The sequence below is a fragment of the Aspergillus niger genome (assembly GCF_000002855.4).
Source record: "Aspergillus niger supercontig An14".
Lineage (NCBI taxonomy): Eukaryota > Fungi > Ascomycota > Eurotiomycetes > Eurotiales > Aspergillaceae > Aspergillus > Aspergillus niger.
Genome location: NT_166529.1, coordinates 957338 through 979987, shown reverse-complemented (window position 1 = coordinate 979987; position 22650 = coordinate 957338). Strand labels below are relative to the sequence as shown.

General features: G+C 51.6%; 14 protein-coding genes and 1 non-coding gene across 15 annotated transcripts; 8 read left to right on the top strand and 7 right to left on the bottom strand.

Annotated features, from left to right (window-relative positions):
- Positions 1–1910: 1910 nt before the first annotated feature.
- Positions 1911–2843, bottom strand: An14g03960 (hypothetical protein; the record flags this gene model as incomplete). Its single annotated transcript, XM_059744204.1, has 6 exons — positions 1911–2018; positions 2158–2283; positions 2418–2493; positions 2547–2594; positions 2676–2736; positions 2780–2843. The coding sequence occupies 6 exons, from the start codon at positions 2841–2843 to the stop codon at positions 1911–1913; spliced, it is 483 nt and encodes a 160-aa protein (XP_059604680.1).
- A 107-nt stretch (positions 2844–2950) lies between these two features.
- On the top strand, positions 2951–3832 carry An14g03950 (uncharacterized protein; the record flags this gene model as incomplete). Its single annotated transcript, XM_001400982.3, has 3 exons — positions 2951–3473; positions 3538–3621; positions 3678–3832. 3 exons carry the CDS (start codon positions 2951–2953, stop codon positions 3830–3832), a joined length of 762 nt encoding a protein of 253 aa, XP_001401019.1.
- A 130-nt stretch (positions 3833–3962) lies between these two features.
- Positions 3963–4503, bottom strand: An14g03940 (hypothetical protein; the record flags this gene model as incomplete). Its single annotated transcript, XM_059744203.1, has 3 exons — positions 3963–4113; positions 4188–4315; positions 4396–4503. The coding sequence occupies 3 exons, from the start codon at positions 4501–4503 to the stop codon at positions 3963–3965; spliced, it is 387 nt and encodes a 128-aa protein (XP_059604679.1).
- Positions 4504–4875: 372 nt separating this feature from the next.
- An14g03930 (uncharacterized protein) lies at positions 4876–5560 on the bottom strand (the record flags this gene model as incomplete). The annotated part of the gene is made up of 3 exons (XM_001400980.3): positions 4876–4943; positions 5036–5471; positions 5558–5560. The coding sequence occupies 3 exons, from the start codon at positions 5558–5560 to the stop codon at positions 4876–4878; spliced, it is 507 nt and encodes a 168-aa protein (XP_001401017.1).
- A 404-nt stretch (positions 5561–5964) lies between these two features.
- Positions 5965–6774, top strand: An14g03920 (mitochondrial 37S ribosomal protein uS12m; the record flags this gene model as incomplete). The annotated part of the gene is made up of 3 exons (XM_001400979.3): positions 5965–6418; positions 6544–6644; positions 6709–6774. 3 exons carry the CDS (start codon positions 5965–5967, stop codon positions 6772–6774), a joined length of 621 nt encoding a protein of 206 aa, XP_001401016.1.
- Positions 6775–7359: 585 nt separating this feature from the next.
- Positions 7360–8692, bottom strand: An14g03910 (uncharacterized protein; the record flags this gene model as incomplete). The annotated part of the gene is made up of 4 exons (XM_001400978.3): positions 7360–7424; positions 7475–7763; positions 7815–8597; positions 8651–8692. The coding sequence occupies 4 exons, from the start codon at positions 8690–8692 to the stop codon at positions 7360–7362; spliced, it is 1179 nt and encodes a 392-aa protein (XP_001401015.1).
- Positions 8693–8815: 123 nt separating this feature from the next.
- Positions 8816–9488, top strand: An14g03900 (hypothetical protein; the record flags this gene model as incomplete). The annotated part of the gene is made up of 4 exons (XM_059744202.1): positions 8816–8829; positions 8883–9095; positions 9202–9277; positions 9366–9488. 4 exons carry the CDS (start codon positions 8816–8818, stop codon positions 9486–9488), a joined length of 426 nt encoding a protein of 141 aa, XP_059604678.1.
- Positions 9489–9924: 436 nt separating this feature from the next.
- On the top strand, positions 9925–12583 carry An14g03890 (uncharacterized protein; the record flags this gene model as incomplete). The annotated part of the gene is made up of 4 exons (XM_059744201.1): positions 9925–10073; positions 10164–10648; positions 10703–12404; positions 12490–12583. 4 exons carry the CDS (start codon positions 9925–9927, stop codon positions 12581–12583), a joined length of 2430 nt encoding a protein of 809 aa, XP_059604677.1.
- A 432-nt stretch (positions 12584–13015) lies between these two features.
- On the top strand, positions 13016–13928 carry An14g03880 (hypothetical protein; the record flags this gene model as incomplete). Its single annotated transcript, XM_059744200.1, has 5 exons — positions 13016–13311; positions 13359–13494; positions 13603–13668; positions 13707–13752; positions 13834–13928. 5 exons carry the CDS (start codon positions 13016–13018, stop codon positions 13926–13928), a joined length of 639 nt encoding a protein of 212 aa, XP_059604676.1.
- Positions 13929–14436: 508 nt separating this feature from the next.
- Positions 14437–16050, top strand: An14g03870 (uncharacterized protein; the record flags this gene model as incomplete). Its single annotated transcript, XM_001400974.1, has 2 exons — positions 14437–15325; positions 15404–16050. The coding sequence occupies 2 exons, from the start codon at positions 14437–14439 to the stop codon at positions 16048–16050; spliced, it is 1536 nt and encodes a 511-aa protein (XP_001401011.1).
- Positions 16051–16222: 172 nt separating this feature from the next.
- On the bottom strand, positions 16223–16974 carry An14g03860 (hypothetical protein; the record flags this gene model as incomplete). The annotated part of the gene is made up of 5 exons (XM_059744199.1): positions 16223–16264; positions 16356–16503; positions 16549–16649; positions 16717–16831; positions 16925–16974. 5 exons carry the CDS (start codon positions 16972–16974, stop codon positions 16223–16225), a joined length of 456 nt encoding a protein of 151 aa, XP_059604675.1.
- A 149-nt stretch (positions 16975–17123) lies between these two features.
- An14g03850 (uncharacterized protein) lies at positions 17124–18947 on the top strand (the record flags this gene model as incomplete). Its single annotated transcript, XM_059744198.1, has 6 exons — positions 17124–17334; positions 17386–18236; positions 18291–18401; positions 18460–18626; positions 18676–18758; positions 18895–18947. 6 exons carry the CDS (start codon positions 17124–17126, stop codon positions 18945–18947), a joined length of 1476 nt encoding a protein of 491 aa, XP_059604674.1.
- Positions 18948–19303: 356 nt separating this feature from the next.
- Positions 19304–19395, bottom strand: tRNA-Gln (TTG). The gene has a single exon. It is a non-coding gene; the product is annotated as a tRNA-Gln (tRNA).
- A 57-nt stretch (positions 19396–19452) lies between these two features.
- An14g03830 (hypothetical protein) lies at positions 19453–20527 on the bottom strand (the record flags this gene model as incomplete). The annotated part of the gene is made up of 5 exons (XM_059744197.1): positions 19453–19528; positions 19818–19869; positions 20044–20177; positions 20264–20352; positions 20516–20527. 5 exons carry the CDS (start codon positions 20525–20527, stop codon positions 19453–19455), a joined length of 363 nt encoding a protein of 120 aa, XP_059604673.1.
- A 679-nt stretch (positions 20528–21206) lies between these two features.
- On the top strand, positions 21207–22548 carry An14g03820 (uncharacterized protein; the record flags this gene model as incomplete). Its single annotated transcript, XM_001400970.3, has 4 exons — positions 21207–21235; positions 21304–21538; positions 21639–22095; positions 22154–22548. 4 exons carry the CDS (start codon positions 21207–21209, stop codon positions 22546–22548), a joined length of 1116 nt encoding a protein of 371 aa, XP_001401007.1.
- Between the last annotated feature and the right edge of the window lie 102 nt (positions 22549–22650).

Here is a 22650-nt window from a genome sequence, read left to right as displayed (position 1 = left end):
ACACGCTATCTCAGAACCATTCGATAATACTGACAAGAACTACGGGTACTCTGGGAGAAGTCAACACGATTATCTTCTAGCTCCTTCTAACGATGCAACAGTATACGGCTGACAGGCAGGGAATCTGAAGCGAGAGTGAAGACACATATTCTACCTCTTTACAAAGAATCTAGTGGTAGGAAAACGCAATCCGAGACATGAAGCGGTATTGCCGTCCTGCACCTAGATAGGTCCGGTCCATTCAACATATAGTAAGCAGACCCCTGATTAGCAAACGCACTCATGCCTGGTTGAATCTAAGAGTATATGGCGAAAACAGTCTCCGTAGAGAGGTGCCAGCGCGTTGGTCATATAGTTATTATATAGAAAAATAGATTGTTGGGAGTTAAATTGGATTTTCAGAGATTGAGCCTATTGTCTAGTAGAGATGGGTTCTAGTCCATTGGCCATCTATACAGATTTGACGTAGCACTAGTTTTCTGAAATAGAGACGGGGTGATTCTATATTCCCCATCAGGAGACCCGAACTGAAACTGTGCCTTTCACCAGACGTGCGCGTCAGATATTCGATGACAAAACAACTGGTGGCCTGTGATCTAGAACAGTTCTCGAAGCTGGAATATCACTTCGGATTGATCAGCGACCCACTTATAATTAATGGCCTGAGGCAACGGGGTCTATTTCTCTGATGAAGGCAAAGCCAACCGCTTCGAGTGTAAATCAGCTCCAGGGGAGGAACCACAGATAGTACTTCAAGCGTAGTACTTTGTACCTGAGCTTTTAGGTCTATAGTAATTATTTGCATTACAATACGTATAAAACTGGCAAGTGTTATAAACTCTCTACCAGTCGCGATATTCCTCGTTAGGATGGACAATCTACCACTCGAATACTGGGGTACAATGTCAAAAAATACAGGTTATTGGCATTATCATGGTACTGATGAAGTCGTGTCGTCTTATAGACGAAACTGACTAGCTTGTTTCACTGTCGCATAGTTTATCTCTTCCATAGCTGACGAAGCAGACAATTGAAACCTCGTGCTTCTAGGTTTCTGCAAGATTAGTCATGGGAAGGTCTAGAAAAATAACTAGTAAAATAGGGCTATGCAAAGCTCCCAGAACTAGAATCATAATTAGAGTGTTGGCGATCCCTTCTAGACTGCAGTATGTCTCAGTTGCTTGTCAATCATACGACTTGACTGTGTTGTCGTAGCATGCCTTTTCATTTTTATTTTTCATTTTTATTATTTTCTTTTCGGACAAATTTCTATTGCATAGCCTTTATTTAGCTTTTAAGTGTGCTACGAGGGACTAATCCGACCAAATATCCCGACGTGGCCAACACTTAGTCTGAGGACCTTGCATAGATGTCAAGTCATGTCAGCACGTGCTCGCGCAGAGTAAAGTGACGATCATCGCTGACGTGCGATGATTTGACAGTTATTGCCTACCCCAAGAGCACCCTAGTAGCGCACAGATATCATTTCGTCAATGCACTAGATGTTCGTAAGAATAGGTTCGTCGTCCTCCTTCCAAGGTGGTTGTATGCAGGGTGGTATGAAACACGATCACTTGAGCAGGTGCAACCCCTCAATAGACAGCCTTAACAAGGCGGCCACCTTTAGTGTAGAGCGCTAATGCACCATGTATAATGTGTAAGGGGCATATGGTGGGAGTGGTGCATTCATTCTGTACTGATTAGATAGAACCTATCATCTGGTGATTGAACATCTTTTATCATCCGCGTGCATGCCCTCGGGGCCAGTTAACGTGAAGTGTTTATGAAATGCTTATGCTTGTCTTTCCTAAGCATAAACATAGAGATCTAATCCATGTGTAGAAAACTTATCCAACAGCTTCTATGGAGTCGACAGGAGCGATGTCCAGCATGACAGGTGTCACGACCTGCTAATGACGCAGATATGTCCGGAAGCGACCAGGATCCGCTGCCACCGAGGCCTCAGCTGCACGCGGGAATTGATGCTCATTCCGTCCATTCAAGCAGACGGCTGACGCCTAAAGAATCACCTGCATGCAAAGCCAGGTTCAACGGACGAACGATGGACGAGATGAACCGGAAGGGGAAGAGGGAAAGAAGAGGGAGAAGGAGGAAGGAAGAGCAGTAAAGGGCAGTTAATTATGGGCGGTGGCCCACCGATCCAAGGTGACGCCCGGGGGAACCACCAACCAGATCGGGGCTCCCCTCAGCAGTGACTGGCTTGGACCTCCTCCGTCCTCTCTTCAGCACCCTGTCTCTCTCTCTCTCTCTCTCTCCCTTTCCCTGTTCATCAATCAATCAATCAATCAATCAATCCAGTCCTTTTTTGTCTCCTTCTCCTACATCCACCCCCTCCCCTTTTGCCTCCCCCTCTCCCATTCTTTATACATTCCCCATCTTCTTCCATTGCCACAAACCTTTTTAGTCTCCCTTTCAGCCTTACACACAGGGTATTCAATCCTCTTCACTACTCTCATTCCCTCTCCTCCTCCACTCCGTGGGCCCGCCCGATCGCCTTCGTGGTCCCTCGTCTCCTCACTACTTACGCCGTCCCCTTTTCGCTCTCGCTGGTCTCCTTCGGGTCGCATGGCCCCCTTCACCCATCCCCGATCAAGGTTCTAGTCTCTTGTTCGGGCCACCCTTGGAAACTCCTCCTCGCCTACCTAATTTAGCACCCTCTCTCAGCCTGCCCTCCTTTCCCTCCTCCGTGCGCGCATCGCCTTGCTTCATCCGCTCCTGTCTTCAACCCCCAGCCTGATTCGCCTCCACCCCCCTTTACCCTCACCAGTCAAACTCCCATATCGGTTACAGCTATCCCCAACGGAAAATTCGCTGCGGTCCATTCTTTCTTTTAAAGTTTTCATCGATCTCGAGCTGCCAGCTTAGCCTTCCTTTCTTCCCCTAGCGCTATCTCACTCGTGCGGCTTCACGAGGTGTGTCAGAAGAAACCATGTCGGTCACCGAAGACGCCAAAGTTGATCCCATGTCGCCCACCTCCGACCCCAACCTGACTTCGCAATCCACAACCATTGCCGTGCCATCATCAGAAAGTCAGGAGCTTCCTAGTGCCGCCCCTCATCCCGATAACGCCCAGGCCGAGAGCCAAGAGCCCAGTTCGGTGGATGCGAAACCCACAGAGAATAATGAGGATAATACGTCAGCTCCCGTCCTCAAGCAGGACCCAGTAGATGCTGCTCCATCTGCAAGCGCATCTCCTCAACAACACGATGAGGCGAAGGCTCCGGCAGCTGGCTCCGAGCCATCGTCCCAGGGTTCAGATGAGGCTGCTAAAGAAGAGGAGGACACGGGCCCATCCTTGGTGATCACCCTGCTCTTGATAACCGGATCCCGACACCCGTTCAAGATCGATGGGAAATACCTGCGGAAACGGTCGGTCAATGTAGAGAATTACGATCCATTCGCCATGAGCGTATACACGTTGAAGGAATTGATTTGGCGGGAATGGCGGCAAGGTATGCGTGCAATAGCCAGGATGGTCTCGGAACTTGCGGGTGGCTAACATATGATTCCTGGCAGACTGGGAGCCGCGCCCATCATCACCCAGCTCCATCCGACTCATCTCATTCGGCAAGCTGCTCGATGACAAAGCCCCGTTATCAGGTATTTATCACTTCTACCACTGATTTGGGTGCTGATGCTGATCAACTATCATCCAGACTCCAAGTTCAGCCGGGATGCTCCCAACGTGGTCCACATGACTGTGAAGCCCCAGGAGATCGTTGACGAAGAAGACGCCAAGTCCAAACCCCAGTACACCCGGGAGCGGGAGTCCAGTGAGCGTAGCCCTGGCTGTCGCTGCATCATTCAATAATGATTAGGACTGTTTCCGCCCGAGAAAGGAGATGACAGAAGTCACATACTCAAGGCAGTCCTACCATGCTTGCGTCCTCGGGATCTGCCATTATCGCTTTGCCCTCCTAACCCCGATACCAATGCCAAGCTCACTTGCTAGTGCTGCTTGAAGATTCGTCGACACGAGTCTCTTTTAGACCCCTATGGAGCCTTGTTGCTTCTCTCTGCTGGGTTCGAGTAGGCTTTGGTCCTCCCTCACGCTTGTTCGCCTTTTTGCTGCAAGGCATTGCATGTGGTTGGCTGTTTGACCGTAATGAGACGGCGTTATGGATGGGTTATCATCGCTTTACCAGCATGGCCGCATTGACATTTACCCCGTTGTCTGTTCTACCACGTGGTCACCGTTTGGCTTGCATAGTTCCATGAGCTGCTTGATGCTGCTCCGCTTCCTCTTATTTCGTATATACCCTAAGCTCATGTTCTCGCTTGCTCTCCCGCTCCCCTGTGTTGTCTCGTTGGCCGGTCTCAATTTTCTTGCATTTATGTCCACATATTGGAAGCCTATCACTTGCCCTTATTTACATGGTCCTTTGCCGTTCTGCTGTGTTTCTGTTGCGTTAGGGCTTGGACCGACCAATTTGCGGTGCTCACGGAAGACCCTGGTGGCCCTCTTCCGATCTGGCCAGCCATCTGATTGAATCTAGTTTGAGATACGGGGCTTGTGCGACCCACAGGTTGATGTCAAATATAGCGTTTCCCTGGTTTGAGGCCAGCGGAAACTACATAATGTACAAACATTGCACATATGAGTAGCTATTTGACTCGTAAAGTAGCCTTTTCCCTAACCACCATACCAAACGTCGGCTTGTACGAGAGGACCAGGTAGATGAAACCACCATTTATTGTAATGTATAATTTACCGCAGACAGCGCCTGTATCAAGAATGAGAAAAAACAAACTAAAATCCGATTCATAACAACCCATTCAACAGCCAACCAATAAGTAAAGCCATGCCATGCCATGTCATGTCCAGATCAGAAGAACTGCCAACCCCATCACCACTCAGTGATCCATACGCAATCTCTTCTCCATCTCATCATGGAAAGCAGGCGGTTCACGGAACTCATCACCTAAATTCCCACCCGTTAGCAAAAGCACGATAATTTCCCCCCTCCTCTACCAAAATAGGAAAAGAAATGGAAAACTGGGTATGAACACTCACCCTTAAACACATCCTCCCATCCCACCTCCGCATCCCTACCACCCAGAACCAAAATATCCTCATGGAGGTTTCCCATGCCGAGACCACCCAACGCAGCAGGCCTGAACGTCCCATCACGCACGATCTTCAACTCCATGCCGCGGCGCACGGGCTCCGCGATGCCGTACGCCCGACGCAGCGACTCCATCTTCAATGCATCCTGGGTGGCGCGCCACGCGAGGAGGCGGGCTTCGAGCGGGTGCGTCGAGGATGGGGTGGCGGTCGCTGTGGAGGGAGGGCCCCGGGGTGCTGGGAGGGTGATGTTGTCGCGGAGGGTGTCGGGGAGACCGGGGGCGGAGGGGGCGCCCTTGGAGGGGTGAGGGAGATCGATAACGGCGCGGGTTGTGGTGTTGGTTGTTTGGGTTGGGTTGCTGGAGGGGGGGGCGATACGGAGGGACTATTCTTTGTTAATCATTCATTCTGTATAAACGACGGTTGGGAGTTGGAGATGTGGGTGGATGGAATGCATGGGGATGGACGGACCATTGTGACGGTTGTGGTGAGGATTTTATTTGTAAGGTGGTAGGTGTATAGTGTCGTGGATGAGATTAAGAGATGGTTGGGTAGATTGGAAGGTTAGATGAGTGTGGTTCGTGAGATGGAGGTTGGAAAGTCGGAAGATAGTAAGTAGTCAGTCAGTAGAGGTACCGACGTAGCAGCAACCAGCACCAGTATTAGCAGCTCTGACATCGCAGGCCAGGCAGCCAGTCCACTGGCGCGTTCCCGCAGCAAAGCTCCTCCGGCGCACCATACCCACCACCTCCGCCAATCTTCTTCCACATCACGTGATACAATCTCTCTGCCCCGGCCAGGAAATGTTTCCCATCCCGATACCAAGATACCCCCCAGGCCCTAAAGCACAGCACATCGTCGAGGAGACATATACCAAAATGGCCCCTCTCGTCTCCTCCCTGGCCCTGCGCACGCTCCGGACCCTGGTCCAGCGTCCCGCCGCCATTAAATCCACCTCCTGCTCCATCACCACCCTCGCCGCCGCCGCTCCCCGACGACCTTTCCAGCCTGTTCTCCGCACGCCCACCGCAGTCGCTGCTGCTGCTGCTGCACGCAAGACCTCCATCCCCTCTTCCTCCTCCTCCATCCTCCGGCAATTCTCCACCTCCCCGTTCCGCCAGGCTACCTACAACCAAGTGCGGCGCGGATGCCGTGTTGCGCAGCGCGCACGTCGCTCCCGGTCTCCGGCGCTGATCGGCCGGTCTCAGATGAAGGGAGTGTGTTTGAAGACGGGTATTACGAAGCCGAAGAAGCCTAACTCCGGTGAGCGGAAGACGGCGAGAGTGAGGTTGAGTAGTGGGAAGGTGGTTACGGCTTATATTCCTGGTGAAGGTGAGATCACTTTCCTCCATTCGTTTTTTTGTGGTTCGGGTTGGGGATCGGGGGTGAGGAGAATGAGAATAGATGGGGATAATGGAATTGAGCGAGAGAGGCTAATATCTCTGGTCTGTGTGTAGGACACAATATCCAGCAGCACAGTGTCGTTATGGTCCGTGGTGGTCGTGTGCCTGATTGTCCTGGTGTGAAGTACCATTTGGTTCGTGGTGCTATGGATTTGGTAGGTTTACTTTCTGATATGGGTTTCCTGGGAATTCGGGGGTAGGTTTGCTAACTTCTCTCAGGGTGGTGTTGCTTCTCGGTTGAACAGTCGGTCCAAGTATGGTACGAAGAAGCCTAAGAAGGACTAGAGCAGTATGAGGGATGTTGCTTGTGCTTAAGAATTTGGTCATTATTATTTTTTGGTATTGTTTGTATCATTACATCGTGCTTTGACGGATCTTTATATCGTTGTTATCATTAGAACACGGCTATGTACATTTATGAGGCTTGCCTGGCTACAGAGCACTTATTTCCCTTTCCCATTTCATCCCGACTCCATCCAGTACATCCTGCAAACGATCTCTGTACCTTGCACCCCTATACCCGGAATATAGAGAAAAATTGATGCGCGCTTGTGAAGTGAAGTCCCTGACAATCTTATAAACACATGACACCCTGGTCCGGAAATCAAGAAATGAAGAATATTTTTTTTTTTTTTCAAATGTTGTGAACCTGCGTCCAGCATCCTGCAGGATCATCATGAGAAGGGTTTAGTAACGAGCTGGGAATTATCCCGTTAGTGGACGTTTTCTTACGCCTGGACAGTGCCACTCGACGGTGCGTGGTCAAGAGATGTCCGGCTTTGCTGATCACATGCACGGCCAATTTCGCGCTGCGCAAAGACAATATTTCCAATTAATTTTTTTTTTTAAATTATATTAAGAGTGAAGCACTCAGCTCTCATTCTCGTAGCCCTTGGGCTTGTCCATGTCGTTGACTTGGAAGAACCGGGACGTGCCTGTTGCTGGTTATTACTATGCACCAACAGAAGAAAGCCGAGGAACTTACAAGAGTATCCCTTCCAGTCAAAGTTGTCTTTAGGGTTGCAGTGGCACTTCAGGTCCAGCCTAAGCTGCTCACCAGTCGGGCAGTGGGTAAAGGGGACGTGGTAGTAGCCAATCTCGTTGAAGAAATGGATCTGCTCCTTCTTCAAGAGAAGTCCCGCAGCGATAGAGTGGACTGGTGCATCGCCCCAACGTTCATAGAAGAAGCCACCAGCGTGGTCGAGCGTCTCGAAGTAGTCAATGTATTCCTTGGACCGCAGCCATTCCAGACTTCCAATCTCAAAGTTGGACCACTACAAGCTGGTTAGTCAAGTCAGCTGACAGCTTCATGGGGCAATACTCACGAAGTGACACTTGTTGTAGGTCTTGCCGCCATCATCACTCAAGAATCCCATGGAGTTACCGTCCGCGATATGCTCCGGGTGTTCTTCCATGAACTTTTGCACCGTACCCCACAGGCTCGGGATGGTGTCGTAGTACTCGTATAGGCTCAGCACGAAGCTGTACTTCTTGTCGTTCTCTTTCACGTAGCGGAACGGGTCAAAGCTGACATCACAGAAGAGCTCAATGCTGGGCTCCACACGCCAGTAGTACTCATAGTTCAGCATCAACGGGTGCCGGAAGAAGAACCCGGACTCATAACGGCACATGTGACGGTAGCTTTCCGAGTCGCCGTAGATGATCTTCTTCTCTCCCATTTCCTGTCGGACCTTCTTGGCCTTATCCTGGTCGATCCACTCGGGATAAGACCAATGCTCCTTCGGGATCACGCCATAGTGTGTATTGCCGGAGATCAAGGCTGACGTGACCTTCTTGAACTCCTCGTCAAACGGCTTGTCGTTCAAAAATACCCAGTCGTAGTGATAGTTGTGGTTAAAGCGGTCCTCCACCGTCCGGATGGACTTGACCATCTCCCAAAGATCAGTGTTGCGCGCCAGGGTCACAAAGGTGGCGTTCACGCGGTCCGTCGGGATGTCTTTGATCGGTCCACTTGATGACAGCGCATCATTTTGCGAGGAGTGAGAGGAGGAAAAGGTGTCTTTGTAGGTCGCGGGGGTTAATTTTGTGCCGATATTCTCGGGGATTGGGATAGCGCTCCTAGAGATAAAGAAGAAGATGGCCAACCCCTTGAAGCCAGTCAGTAATGCGAAAGGGGTTCCGGCGGATCAGGCACACTCACCGTGATGGCAAACAAAAGATATCGCAATGGCCCTATAGCCATGATGTGAAGGGCACTGCACTGTGCCGGAGCGTCGGTGAGGAGGTGGGAGGAGTTATGTTTGGTCGCGCAGGGCTGAATACGGGTGCCTGTTGCGCAGTATCGGAGAACAAAGGAGGCCGGACGATGAGGATTAGAATGTAAATGAAGTTGACAAACGAATGACGGACAGCTAGTGTGAAGTGAGGAGGAGGAACTCCGAGAAATGGGGCCTCTCGATCAATGCAGGCTATGACAGGCCCGGTGAGAAATGCGCCTCCCAGGTATTCTTGGAAATCAATCTATGGGCGATCGGTAACGACAATGCAGATGATGGACCCGCGGCGCATCAGGCAAAGATTAAAGTTAGTTGGCAATTCGGGGCACTGGTTGTCGATCCTGACCACGGCGCTCGTGCTCCCCAACCGTTCTTTATTGGAAGAGTTTGAGTCTGGTCAGAAATATCGGAGACGATGGGGAGATAAAATGTGGGAAAAAAGCAGATGTCAACAAGCGCCTGCGTACGTTGGCAGTTTAGCTTATTCGCCCCGGTATGGTGAGGGCGACGTAATTTCCCCCGTTATTGGCCGGGCCACGTACGTCGCACTGGTTCTGAGCCACCAAGTGGATGCGTGAGATAAGAAAGAATACATTCTGGCATTCAGTGTCTACAAGAAGGACTTTTACTCTTCCCTAGGGAGGGGTCTATACCGAGAATGACGTTAAGGAAGGGACGCGATCGATGCTTGAGTGTATCAGTCCATCTGGCCGGGCGTCGATCCATCCTGCCTTGGGATTGGGGGCCACATACTCCCCATAGGGCGTGATAGATCTGTTATTACTTATTAGAGCCCAAGTAATATTAATACATACAAATGCCCTGCCCTTGATACTACTTTATGAAGTAGACAATTATCCGTGTACTCCGAAAGGCAGAACCAGTATGGTGTGATATAGATAGAAACAAAAAGGGGGTTCGTGCTCATGTCTACAAAGTCCATTATTTGGCCGAGTCCAACTGGAACAACGGGAGAGCAGATGACTAAGGTGCAACAGATTCCCCGTGATGCGGTGACTAAATGTATGCCTTACTGCCTCAGGCGTTAAGGCTCCCAGGCCACTACCGGACTAAGCTAAAGCGGGTGATATCAGACCGGCTGTGAACCTCATCCCGCACTACCCAATTATGCCGCGGTGGTAATTCTCGCCCTCTTCCTACACCCACTGCCTCCCCCCACCCCCCGCTTCCCCCGAAGATGTCCTTCTTCGGTTTCAATACCACCCTGCCTAGGGATCGAGCTCCTGCGGGCGAACAGAGGGGTATCTTCGACACCCCTGATCCGTTCGCCGAAGTCGCCCGCGCCAGACTGGCAGCAAACTTCCAAAGCGGCGAGGATGACGACGTGTAAGTTTCCCTCACTTTGCCTCAATGAATTCAATTGAGACAACTCGGGGGCATATCGCTGACCAGTGGCTTTTTCTTTGATCACTATAGCATCGACTTTGAGGATACGTACGACGGCCTGGGAGACCAACTGGACGATGACCAGGATGCGTTCAACGATGACACGTTTGGTGGCGGCTTCGACACCGGCCCGGTTGGAAAGGATTTCGACTTCTTCGGAAAGACTGCTCAGGTCGCCGATGTAATCGGGGAGGAGCAGATCCGCTACAGCCTTCAGAAACCCGGTGCGCCTGCGACCGCGCCTTCGCAGCCCAGCGCCGATACTGCTCTGCCGGACACTACGGCCCAGAAGCCCAAACGGTCTGGCTATGAGAAGTACAACGACCCGGGTTACATCCCCGACCTTCAGGCCAAGTCTAGCGTCTGGGGCATGTCGAAGAAGCCGGAACAGCAGCTCCAGCAACAGCAGCTCCAGCAACAGCTACAACAGCTACAGCAGCCCACGCCTCAGATGGTAGCGCAAGCGAAGAAGATGCTGAGTCTCGAGGAGGTGGAAGCGCAGCTGCGGAGACAGGGTCCGACTTCGCTGCCCGCCCAAATCCCGCTGTCCCTTCCGCAGTCGATGCCAGAGCCCACTCAGCCTCTCCAGCGAGCTCAGATGCCCCCTCTGCCCGAAGGCTTCCCGCAGCTGCCGCCTGAGATTCTACAGGCCCAGTTCGCCAAGGGAGTGCCACCGGCGCAGTTGTTGCACCAGCCACCCATGGTTCCAGAGCCGTATCCGCTTCCTCCAAATCTGCCGATACATATGCTGCAAAATGCCAACTTGCCGCCTCAGCACATGGTGCCTCCCCAACGTCAGGCGATGCCACCGGCGGCTCAGCGACCCCAGCAGCAGCAACCGCCCCTACCTCAAGCTCCCCGTGGTAACAACGCGCAATTGCCAGTGATTACCAACTCTCAGCAGTTGATGCACCTGACGGAAGAGCAGCGCGTAGCGTACCTGATGGAAGATGCCAAGCGTGCGAAGCGCAACCACAAGATCTTCCTTCTATCCAGGGGCAACGGGCTGATGACCCCGCAAGACAAGAACTTCATCACCCGAATCCAGCTTCAGCAACTAGTCGCTGCTGCTGGCAACGTGGCGGACTCTGATGCAGAAGCGGTCTTGGCAGAGGACTTCTACTATCAGGTTTACAGCCAGATCCGGGGTGCGCCGCGGCAACACCCACACCAACCTCTCGGTCACTTTGCGCAGACATACCTCCTCCAGACAGGCAACAGACTCGGGGGCCATGGCTCTCGCCGGCAGTTTCAGAGCGCCGACAATCACATGCAGAGAATGCAGCAGCAGGTCCAGCGTGCGGTGGAGGCCGCTAAGCAGAAGCCTAAGAACAAGCAGCTTATCATTGAGGGCAGCTTGGGTAAGATTTCTTTCAGCAACGCCAAGACGCCAAAGCCCATGCTCAACATCAAGCGTCCGGAGAGCTCGGAAGGCGCTAAGACGGTGAAAAAGCCTCACACCGATTTGAGTGTTAGCGACCGCAAATCAGTCCTGACCAACCTTGAGAGCGTTTACAGCACGCTTATGGATATGGAGGACATGGAGCGCACGATGCCTCCCCCGCCAGATGAGAATGATCCCGAGGCCATTCAGAAGCACATGGAATGGAGACAGAAGATCCGCTCGCTCAACCAGAAGTTGTGGCGCGACCTTAAGGTCATGGAACCCATTGTCCCCAACACCAACACTCCCCATCCGTTCATTGCCTTCCTTGCTTATCCCAAGGGCAAGAAGGCCATCCCCCGCATTTTCCGCCACATTGATCAGGAGCAGCGTGTTACTATTCTTACTATGATCGTTGTGCACTTGGATTCTCTGGACGTCGTCCGGCGCGCCCAGCCTGTTCCGGGTGAGACCCAGCCCTCTCTGGCCGTTCGGGAAGCCATTGAGCTTTTCTCTCAGGCCGTCATGCCCAGTCTTCTGGGGTACGTCAACGAGGCGCCATTCAATATTATCATTGGCTTGCTGGGACTTGTCATTGCGCAGACGCATGTCCAGATGATCGCGAGGACCCGCATTGGACTTGGAATCTTGACCATGCTTCTCAGTCGGGCCGAAATCGTGAAGGAGGCTGGACAGGCTACGGAGCGGGACTGGCAGCAGTGGGTTGAGAAGTTCAATGTGCTGTTTGACACCCTTGAACCTACGTTTGCAGATATCTTCCCCAGCTCGATCAATGCTGGCGACGACATGTATGTGTGGCAGTTCTTGGCTGCAGTTGGTATCGGAGCTAGCCCCGAACAACAGCAACGCCTTGTTATTGCGGTTAAGTAAGTGCAACCTCTCGTTTACAATTATTTACATTGATACTAACCGTTCTACCAGGGACCGGGTGATGGAGACGGTGACTTACAGCAAGACGCTTCCTGCCGATATGGCCAGTGCGCGTCTTGGCAACGTCAACCTTTTCATGCGGGCTATTGGCCTCGATGTCGAACTTCTAGGTTAAATGACGGGGGACGATCTCCACGAGATACTTCTTTCGCTGCCCATTCCCAAAGCTCCCAGGGCAGGCTGTTGCCCCGATTATGCGTTATCCAGGACCGGACAGGACCTATCTCAGTATCGATCGTGAACACCCGAGTCCCAACATGACAGGGTCTGTCAGGTGGACTCCGGGCAGATGTGCTTAGCGAAGTTGGCCTATACTTAAGACCGATACCCGGTAAACGGGTGCTCGGGAGGGGACAACTGGCTGAAAGGTCAGTTGGTCTCTTGAGACGCGAAGCCGAGGTATGACGGCGTGCGATTGCAGCCGAATAATGGCACTGGCGAATGAAGCGCGTGCGACCAGTGATGTATTAATTACGCATCACCATGATTCTTATGTTCCGTCCCACGACATGTTTGGTGGGTCTGTCAATAGTGATGTCTTCTAGCTATGTCTTCATGTGTTCTTTTCAATCCTATCTCTTTTATTTTGGAATATTCTGTCGGTAGCCGTGGGTTTTGTATGGATCAGCCGAGTAGCCTGGCGCTGCAGTGTGGAGGGACACCAATTATCAGCCACCTTTTCATTTTCCATTCACCGGCAATCCCCAGATCTATTCTCAACCACTCACTGTCCAGCCTTTCTGCAAACACCTTCCAAGAGGACATTTCCACCTCGTTCTCCAAATCGATCCAGGCTTGGTTAGATGCAATCCAATTCGGGTGCATCACCATAACTCAGATCACGTACACTATCCGCAATGAAATATGATGCCAACCTGTAGGATGTAAAGCTTCGGGATTCTGGTCTCTTTGTGCGGGTCCTCCCACATGCCTGACTTCCTTTGTCGCCATGCATCCATCCGCACTCTGAAGGTGCCATCTGCTCCGCCTCGCGCATCATCTCTCGGTCTAAGGAATGACCAACAGGTAAGCCATAGTCTGACGTGCATTGGAAGCCAGGGTGTCTGGATCCCCGAGGTACCTACAGACGTGATTCGCTTGCACTATGACTACCCTGCACAATTGTGAAGGGAGGCCTTGAGAGTCCAACAAGTGTTGACAATAATCGACATATCAGTGGTTGAAGCTGAAGGTACCGATGTACCCACTTGGTTTATTAGGAGTGTGCGAGTGTGCAGACAAACGCTCAAATCATTGATCTCCAGAGAGGTCTGTTCATCGCTGGTTAAGCGCCGTGCACGAGTTTAGCGGCTTTCCCTGGACGCTAATTGCATAGTCACACTGTGCTAGCCAGCTTAGTGACAGCCCCAACAGTACTAATGCAAGGCTACATGTTCCCTAATGCCTCGACCTGTGATGCTCTCCAGCATTATCCTTGCAAAGTTGGCAATTGCGACTGAAGCGCGTTCAGCCCATCAGCACTAATACTGCTGCTGTGTGACAGCAACCTACTTAGGGACAGAACGTGGCTCGGTTGTGATGGTCACCAACTTCATTCATACTGTCCAGGGATCCACAAATCCTAGGCGGCTAAGCCTAATATTTGAGATTAGTTCAACGTCCCGCCTATAAGACAGGAGGAAAGATGATTATCTTTGAGGAACGTAAAAATTGGATCCAATGTGGACCAACGTGGCTTTCAATGTCGAAGTTGGAAGGAGCGGCGAGAGTGTTGGGATGAGTTAAACAAAATTGCATCCCTCATTCTGGGTGCTTTCTCATAAAAGGTAGACCTTGGGACCTGAGCTCGCCCAGTGAAAGCTGAATGAAGTCGAGTTGATGACTCTGAGCCCATCCAACTATACACGCCCTCGCTTAGCGATCTACTTACTTCTACTTTTGATCATGCTGGAAAATGCCCTACGGTCTCTTCAGAATCACTGACAGTTCTTGACAAGTACAGCCATCATGGATCTCTTGGGGTGTGTAGTCATCGCCGTCGCTGGCTACATTATCTACCAAGTTTGGTTCCATCCACTGTCCTCCTATCCTGGCCCATTCGTCGCCAAGCTGACCAATCTCTACTCGGTGGTTCACGCCATACGCGGCGATCGCCATGAGGACCTATATCATCTGCACCAACGCTATGGTCCCGTTGTGCGAGTCGGCCCGCGGCGCGTTTCTATTCTTGATGCAAAGGCGCTGGAGCCCATCTACGGCTTCCATGCCAACGTTCAGAAAGCCAAGTCGTACAACATCTTCTATGGCGTGAGCATCTTCAATGCCATCGATCGCACAGTGCATGCTCGCAAACGTCGAGTCATGTCTCATGCCTTTTCCAGCCAGGCACTACGTGGCATGGAACCCCATATCTTGTCAGCCATTCGCGACTGGTGTGCCGCCCTAGGTGATCAACATCCCGATAAGCAGGTGCTATCTGCATGTTCCCGTCCTGGAAGCTGGTCAAGGCCCAAAAATATGGTGCACTGGAGTGCCTGTGTGGTCTTCGATGCGCTTGGGGAGATCTGCTTCGGCAAGACATTCAACACCTCTTTCAGCGACGCCAACCACTTCTTCTTCCCGTTGATGGCCTTGAACCTCCGTATCATGAACATCTGTGGGCAGATGCCTATTCTATGCTCCCTGGGTTTGGAAAGGTATCTTCGGCGCGGTACTGTCGCCAACCGCCAGCGACAGATTGATTTCTCCCGGCAGCAGTTGCAGACTCGGCTCGCCGCAGAGTCCACCCAGCGTCGAGATATCATCTTCTATCTGCAGCAAGCACGGGACCCGAAGACCAATGAAGGCTATTCTGAGGCGGAACTGATGTCAGAGGTTATGACGCTGCTAGGAGCCGGTATGTACACAAATTCGTTCCAAGCGTGATTTGCCCCGTTTTATATCCTTTGCTGAGACTCACCGGCTGAACTATCAGGTAACGACACAACCAATACGACATTAACTGCCATCTTCTACTATCTTGCTCATAACCCAGCGATCCTCGCCCGTCTGAGCGCAGAGATTCGTGCTGTCTTCCCTACACTGGAGGCGATCGTTGCCGGTCCCGATCTGTCGCAGATGGCTTACCTTCACGCTTGTATCGATGAGACCATGCGTGTATGCCCGCCTGTACCTACTGATCTGCCACGAGAAGTCCTCCCTGGAGGGCTTCGGGTGGGAGAGTGGTATTTCCCGGCCGGCACGGTTGTCGCAGTTCCCACCTACGCGTTGCACCACAGTGAAGACCACTTCTACCGCGCCTTTGTGTACGATCCGAGTCGGTGGCTACTGTGTGGCAGCAAAGGCACTGAGCAAGGAGAGGGGGTGAGTGCTGAGGTGCTCAGTCGGCAGCGGCAGGCCTTTGCACCTTTTAGTATGGGACCGCGGGCGTGCATTGGGCGGAATGTAGCCATTCTCGAGCTCGAGCTGACTATTTCCCGGGCATTGTGGTTGTATGATATACGACTGGCACCGGGAACGGAGCAATTGGGCGTCGGCTACCAAGGCGAATACAAGATCAAGGACCATTTCGCAGTTGGGAAGGAGGGCCCTGTGTTGCAATTCCGGATGCGACAGAAATGAGCGTTTCTTGATCGTTTCTCGGGCGGAGTTTATGGTCCGCTTAAAAACCAGGACATTTCCCATTCCATCATGGTTCTTAGTCAAGGTTCCTGAAGCATGTGTACTAACAATCACTGGTACTCTCAATTGTGTCTCGCCTCTATCGGGGTCTCATGATATTATCGAACTATATCTATATCCCCAAACAGCAGTCAAGCATCTTTCCAGCTTTAGCCTTGTCACTTCCGCTTCAATCGATTCGACAGCCGTAGCGGGTATCTGAAAGGATTGCAGCGTAATATCCACTGACAGGCCCAAAGTGGTACAGCTCGGATTTGTCTGATACGCAGACCTGTCAGAAGCGAGATAACTTGCTGGGAACAAGACTCATGCCACACGCCCGTATTTTCAGCTGGCCAACCAAGGGTAGTAGCTTCAGACGGTGATAGCGCCTGCATGGGTAGCTCCATCAGCCTATTGAAAGAGATAGATAGACAGCTGACGTGCTAAAGACGATACAGCATTAGCGCTTGCGACCCCGCGCTCTTAGTATCTACTAGTAGTTGCTGTCCCTTCGCAACCTCTGATTTCGCACACCAATTCGGCGTGAAGAGAAATCCCTGCGGGGGGCCCATCACACCGATAGAATATACTATGGAGTACTATTACTACATATCACCTTCGGACATGCCGGATGCGGAGGATGGACGTGTCATTCTTACCCCCGAACGCAACCACTATATCTCTCCTGCAGTGATAGGCGGGGTTTCTTCTAGCGAGTGCATCACCGTCTTGCTCTAGACTCCAAACTAGCTAAGTATGTCCCCATGCCGTCTAGTGGCACCTCCCCGGCCCCAGGATAGTGGGTGACACTTCGGCCTGCAGCTATCGTGACCAGTAGTTGGTGAGCCAGTTGCTTCTCTTCCCGTTCCCCTCCTCGGCCATCTGCAAGGCCGGCAGCGCCACGAGAAGATGCAGCAGGGTCGGTGTATGTTGCTTACATTTATATTAACGTGCACCGTCACTGCCCATGTCCGATCTCTTCTCTCGCAGCTTCAGTCAACTATGCTGGCATTTCATACACGCCTACCATGATGGCTCTGGATACCTCCCACATCTGGCTTGCCCTTGTCGGTATTGCAAGCTTTTACGTCCTGCGATCTATCTATCGACTGTATTTCCACCCGTTATCTGGAATCCCCGGGCCAAAACTCGCAGCGGTTACACATTTGTATGAGTTCTACTATGATGTTGTCATCCATGGGAGGTTTCTATTCCAGATCGAGAAAATGCATCAGCAATATGGTAGGCAAGGGGAAATCTAACCAGCCGAAGCTCTGCTAATTTCTCTCTCAGGTCCAATTGTGCGCATCAACCCCCGTGAAGTCCATATAAGCGACCCATCCTTCTATGACGAGATCTATGCCTCCAGCACTCGCAAACGCGAAAGAGACCCTCTGGCTTACGGCGCATTTGCGCTCCCCTACTCTATGATCGGTACGATGGGCCACGAACATCACCGCTTCCGACGTAATATCCTCAATGATTTCTTTTCCAAGCGATCCGTTCTCGCTATATCTCCCTTCATTGAGGAGCGGGTGGAAAAGCTTAGGGGGCGCTTTGAAGGGTTCTATCGTGATCAGAGTGTAGTGAATTTGAGCGATGCATTTGCCGCGCTGACTTCGGACGTGATCACCTATTACTGCTATGGAAAGCGCTGGGGCTTCATTGAGGACAAGGACTTCCGCAGCGATGTCCATGGAGGCAATGAAGAAAATACCGGGCTTGCCCACTTCAACCGCTTCTTCCCCATTGTGCCTGAAACAATGCGCAAAATTCCGCTGCATCTGATGGCGCTATGTCTCCCCGGCAAGGCCGGTATGCTCCAGTTTCAGGGTTCCATTCTAAGCACTATATCCGAGAACACGCATGACAAGGCATCGGAGAAGGAAGACCGGACCATCTTCAAAAGGTTGACGGACCCCAACTTACCAGTCGCGGAAAGAAGCCAACGTCGCATTGAGGACGAGGTGTTTACGCTCCTTGGTGCAGGCACAGAGACCACCGCCAGTACCTTGATGATCATGACCTACTACGTGTCGCGGGATCGAAGCATACGAGACAAGCTGCGGAGTGAACTGAAGCAGGTCCTGCCCACACCTACCAGTACAGCGACCTGGCCGGAGTTGGAGAAGCTGCCATATCTGGTATGTCATGAGCCTGCAACGCCGACTATGCGTCTAACCGATTTGCACCTCTAGACGGCCGTTGTGAACGAATCTTTACGATTGTCCTATGGACTGATTATGCGGCTGCCCCGCGTGGCACCGACTGAGACTCTGAAGTACAAGGACTACGTGCTTCCACCGGGGGTAAGTGACTCTATCGCTCTGCTTTTGCAACCATGTCATGATCTAAGATTCTTGTTAGACGCCAATGAGCACTTCCACTTGGTTTGTCCATCGCGACCCGTCCCTCTTTCCCGAGCCGGACAGATTCGACCCGGAGCGCTGGATCAAGGCTGCAGAGGAAGGGGTTAATCTAACGCGATACATTGTATCATTTATGAGAGGAAGTCGAGCTTGCATTGGGATGAAGTCAGTCCTGCCCTACCACTGTTGGGGTGTCTGCTAACCAATCCCATAGTCTGGCATACATTGAGCTCTACCTGACGATTGCGCATGTGGTGCGACGGTTCAACTTTGATGTGGAGATCACCAGCCCGGAGAGTATGCGCATCACACGCGATAGGATTGTTCCTGGCACGGAGAAGGGGCTGATGCGGGTGTATGCGAAGGTGACAGATATGATGGAGGATTAGCTGTCAGTAGAAGTAGTATAATCTGGCTCTGAGATAATCTATAGTTTGGGCCATACTACTAGTACTTGCTACTACCATACAGTCTTATCAAGCTTGAGTGGCCGATAAACATGAATTAACAAGTTGTTTGTAGCACTCCTGTATGGAGACGGTGTTAATTTATGACTGTATGATGGAAAAAGAATGATTTAAGATCAGAACTAGTTGTCAATTAACAAGTGACTTTATTGCAGTAACCAATCCATCCTAGAACCGTAGAGGTTGAGACATCACCGATCCCATACACACTAAATACAGGTTATCACTACTACCAGAGCCACAGCCACTCATCCTCACCTTCCATGTCAGACTATGTTTAATGTCATAAGTAGACAAAAAAAAAAAAAAAAAAAAAAAAAAAAAAAAAAAAAAAAAAAAGCTATTATACAATATGAAAAAAGCAATAAATAAATCAGGTCGTGCCCGGGTTCGAACCGGGGTTGTCGGAACTTCCGAAGCACAGGAGTACTCAAAATCCGAAGGGATAACCACTACCCCACACAACCGCATGCGGATAGTTGTCACTGGCGATTTACGACTCATCAGTTGCCATTGCTGTAGCTCTACTTGGACAACGCCTTCTCTCTGCAGTGAGGGATTATTCGGACAGGTAAACCACGTTGCGGGCAGATAGCCTGCCTGCCTGCCTACCAACTGCATGGTTTCTAAGGTTATTACAAGCATCTGTATTACTGTTCTGAGACAGAGAGATAGTTGTGAGTTCGTTATCCTATCTGGAGAGCTATTAGCAAGCAAGCAAGCAAACCAGTGGGGACTCGGACCAACAAAGACCACCTGTTCGGCATGGACACTACTACTACTTCATCTACTTCGTACAGTGCTCGTTCACAAGCTACTGGGGGATTACTATACACTGCATCTACCCCTGAAATGGGTGTCCAGACATAACTTAGTCCTATCTATCTACATGGATAATCCCTCATCTCCCTGATCATCACCATCGTCATCACCAGCAGACTCTCATAGCTAGCTAATTAACTATCTACTCCAGGAGAGAGACAGCAATCTGACACTCGCAGATCGTTTCCCTAATACCATAATTGGCCCCCCTTAACAACCACGGATTTATTAAAAGGCACAGAGAGAGGGAGGGAGGGAAAGAGAAAGAGGCAAATGGCAGCGTGACAGCCCACCCACGATTGATTGGACCCTTGGGATCGGGTGGAAGCGGTCCACTTCACACTTGCTACTTAGTCGTGGAGTGGGAACTTTGGCCTCGAGGTGTGTGTCTTGGACCCGCCCGAACTGGTGGTACCTTGACCTGGACCTGGTTAAAAGGGAAAAATGAGAGAATGGCATGGTGCCATCATAATACTATTATAGTATCGGTGCATATAAATGGTCAGTAATTACGGATATGGCACCTTGTAAGAAGCAGGGAATAAGTAGGCAAATAGATAGTAGGTAGTGGTGGTGGTGGTGCAATTCAACCCCAGTAGATACTTCAAGCCAGTCAGTCAATTAACCGTGACGGACTTGTCTCGGGCCGTGTGTATGTTTCAGTTCTAGCCTATCGATCCATCTAACTACTTTGTATGATACTTATTAACCGATAGGAAGGATGAGGATTAAGATGATGATCAGACAAGGTATTGGCATATCAACGGACATGCACATGGCTGGATGTGGTCTCTCTGGAGGGGTAGAAAAACTCCGTAAGTACTTTTTCCCTGAACTTTACTCCGACTGGATTGTTGTGCACATATCATGCAGCAGTGCAGCATGCATGCATCTATCCTGCGGCCGTGAGACTGATACATATAACCCCCACTACAAAATAATGGGTATATTCGAGTAAAGCAAATGGTGTGATGTTGCTGGTGGGAGGATGTGGGATATGGCGGGGGGAGAATTAATATGGATCGTCCCGTGGTCGAGGGCCGTTTACGTAGACTGTCTTGGTTGATCAGCAGGTGGAAATAGCAATAAGGGGGTTTATGAGTTTGAATTGGATAGAGGGGGAGATGAAGGCAGAGAGAGAGAGAGAGAGAGAGAGTGAGTGAGTGAGAGGCAGTAGAGAGGCAATTAGGCAAGACGAAGTGAGTTACTCTTTCTGTACCTGAATTACTACTTGGTACATGGGGAGGGTGACTCCATCCAAACAATCACCAATTGCGGCCGCCCCTTAAATATCCCGTCCCCGCCGCCCGACTTTCTTCCCCCCCAAATCTCCGTTTGCGCCATCTTACCTTTCCGTTTCATCTTCTTCCCAATTCCCTCCATCTTCTCTCTCTTCCTCTTTTTCTTCCGACTCTCTCTTTCCCTCTCTACCTCATAGTCATACCTTATCATCATCATGCCTGCTGGATCAGTTCTTGTCACCGGGTAAGCTTCTAATCAATGCCTTTGTCTCTCTAACGCACCCGCTGACCCCGCAATTCTCCCCCAAACAGTGGAACGGGCTACATTGGCTCTTTCACCACCCTCGCTCTCCTCGAGGCTGGCTACAAGGTTGTCGTCGCTGACAACCTCTACAACTCCTCTGCTGAGGCTCTCAAGCGCATTGAGTTGATCAGCGGCAAGAAGGCCGAGTTCGCTCAGCTCGATGTCACCGACGAGGCTGGCTTTGACCGTGTCTTCGAGGCTCACCCCGACATTGACAGCGTTATCCACTTTGCTGCTCTGAAGGTGCGCTTTCCCTCTAACGTCTTCCTCCATATGCCTCAATCTACCTCTCTGCATATCTCTTGCGCATCAAATGGAGGGTTCCTGGCTGACAGCTATCTAGGCCGTCGGTGAGTCCGGTGAGAAGCCTCTGGACTACTACCACGTCAACGTCTACGGCACCATCTGCCTCCTGCGCTCCATGGTCCGCCACAATGTCACCAACATCGTCTTCTCCAGCTCCGCCACCGTCTACGGTGATGCCACTCGCTTCCCCAACATGATCCCCATCCCTGAGGAGTGCCCTCTGGGTCCCACCAACCCCTACGGCAACACCAAGTTCGCCGTCGAGACTGCCATCACCGATGTCATCAACGCTCAGCGCAACAACGCCATCAAGGCCGGCAACGAGGCCGAGGCCCAGAAGTGGAACGGTGCCCTGCTCCGCTACTTCAACCCCGCCGGTGCTCACCCCTCTGGTATCATGGGTGAGGACCCCCAGGGTGTCCCCTACAACCTGCTTCCCCTCCTTGCCCAGGTGGCCACCGGCAAGCGCGAGAAGCTGCTCGTCTTCGGAGATGGTACGTTACCTCTTGCAGTAGAACTTGAAATTCTCAGCACCTAAACTAACTGGGTCAGACTACGCCTCCCACGACGGAACCGCCATCCGCGACTACATCCACATCCTCGACCTGGCGGATGGTCACTTGAAGGCCCTGAACTACCTCCGCGCCAACAACCCCGGAGTCCGTGCCTGGAACTTGGGTACCGGCAAGGGCAGCACTGTCTACGAGATGATCCGTGCCTTCTCGGCGGCCGTGGGCCGTGACCTCCCCTACGAGGTTGCTCCCCGCCGTGCTGGTGACGTCCTCAACCTGACCTCCAACCCCACGCGCGCCAACAACGAGCTGGGCTGGAAGGCCGAGCGCACCCTCGAGCAGGCCTGTGAGGACCTCTGGCTGTGGACCCGCAACAACCCCCAGGGTTACCGCCAACAGCCCCCGGCCGAGCTGCTGGAGAAGCTGCAGAAATAAATAATGACCCCGCATATGTTTAGAATTTCTTCTTTGTTTTGCCAGGAAAATCGATAGAGACACGATTGGACTTGCTAATTGGATGACGAATTTCCTTTTTTT